Source organism: Meles meles, chromosome 4 (genome assembly GCF_922984935.1).
Source record: "Meles meles chromosome 4, mMelMel3.1 paternal haplotype, whole genome shotgun sequence".
Taxonomy (NCBI): domain Eukaryota; kingdom Metazoa; phylum Chordata; class Mammalia; order Carnivora; family Mustelidae; genus Meles; species Meles meles.
Genome location: NC_060069.1, coordinates 151,005,184 through 151,007,026, shown reverse-complemented (window position 1 = coordinate 151,007,026; position 1,843 = coordinate 151,005,184). Strand labels below are relative to the sequence as shown.

At 43.0% G+C, this 1,843-nt stretch overlaps 1 protein-coding gene across 1 annotated transcript; it reads left to right on the top strand.

Moving 5' to 3' along the window:
* The first annotated feature begins 938 nt into the window (after positions 1-938).
* LOC123939805 (keratin-associated protein 8-1) lies at positions 939-1,127 on the top strand. The gene has a single exon (XM_046001714.1). The coding sequence runs from the start codon at positions 939-941 to the stop codon at positions 1,125-1,127; it is 189 nt and encodes a 62-aa protein (XP_045857670.1).
* Positions 1,128-1,843: the final 716 nt, after the last annotated feature.

The window sequence follows — 1,843 nt, the reverse complement described above, 5'->3', positions numbered from 1 at the left end:
CCTGGCTGGCTCTTGGTTTTGGCTCAGGTCATGATCTTCAGGTCCTGAGATCAAGCCCCACATTGGTTTCCACATTGGGCTCTGCGCTCCCTGTTCAGCATGAACTCTGCTTCAGTATTCTCTCCTTCCGTCCCTCCCCCTACTTGTGCGTGCTCTCTCTCTCTCTAAAATAAGTAAATAAGTCTCTAAAAAAATTTAATCCACAAACTCCATTTTTTAAAAAATAATTATAAGATTATTAGTTCAGGCAGTGTTCTCAAAATGTGATGTTAGATATAGTTCACGTGGGGGTTATAATAAAGAATAAATTTTAAAACCAGTTCTTAAGACAGGAGCTAGAGATAGGGAAAAAATGAAAAGGAGACGTTCCTATGAGCCCTATGGCATTTGTCTTGCACACTTCCAAAAAGAGAATTCTTTAACCAAGTGAATACTAAGAAATACCTTGAGTTTTAGTTGCACTCACTATGTGTTTATTGCTTCATTTAATTTATTCAGACACATATTTATTGAATTCTACCTTGTGTATTGTGGAAATTCAGTGAGCAAGAGAACTGAATAAGATTTAACAGAACAGTTCTTGGTTTCATAAAGCCTGCTTACAGAGAATTCAATCCAGGGTCTATAGGACCCAGGGCTTTGAAGTCACCGCAATACTTCTTTAGTGAAGGACACACTTTGAAGGGATCCTGTCCTTGTATTCTATGACGTGAGAGCTTTCTTAAGCAGCTGTAAAGACATCTAACACAAGAGCAGATCAAATTAATGAGCTTTGTGTTGTCTTAAGAATGAAAATTGGTGTCAAGAATGAAAATGAGGCCCTCGTGTTTTTAACCACACCCCACAGCCAGGGTATATAAAGAAGGTTCTGAGCCTGGGGAATCATCACACAGAGGAGACACATTCCCCAGCTACCTGAGCCCTCCACTCCTGACACCATGCACTGCAACTTCTCTGGTGCCGTCTTCCCAGGATGCTACTGGGGCAGCTATGGCTACCCCTTGGGGTACAGCGTGGGCTGCGGCTACGGCAGCACCTACTCCCCAGTGGGCTATGGCTTCGGTTATGGCTACAATGGCTGTGGGGCCTTCGGCTACAGAAGATACTGGCCATTTGATCTCTACTGATCTGTTGAAATTGCCGAGGCGTAGAATCTTCTCTCCCATGACTGAAAGGCGCCCCTCCACGTCTCTCCTTTACATCCTTCTTTAGTCCTCCTTTGCTTCTTGACCTACCAGTCATCGCTTCTCAGACCTAGCTCCAGAGTCCAGAAGGAAGGAAACGAAAAAGCCGATGATGCCTCCAGCTGCCTTCCCTGGATGATGTTCTTTGAGACATTTTCAGAAACTTGATGCCCAAAGATGTATTTCTTCTGAATTTTTCACCATGCTCATCACTCTTGATAAAGTTGTGGATGTGTGTGTTGAATTCTCAATAAACTTGTCTCAATCAGCATAATACTCTCACCTGAGCAGAGTTTCTTTCTTGGTGTGTGCACGTTTCTGTTACATTGAGTGGGGAGGGAGATGGAATTGTTTCCTCATGTGGGCTTTAGAAGCAATAAGAAAGAAAATAATCCTTGATCTGGTGTGATAAACAGGCAAGAGGGGGTTACTAGTGAGGGGGGAAAAATGTCTGTCTTCATCTTTTACTTCTGGTATCTACCTCCAATCCTTGGGCCAGTGGGTCACCATTCAGTTCTTGGTGTTTCTCATCCCACTGCTCCTTTCCCTCCTCAAGGAAACCCAACATTATCAGGAGGCTTTTCCAGTTATTTCCATATTAGTACAAATGAAACCTACTGTGTTCCCTTTCCCAGGGATAAAAGAATATAGAAAAAAAT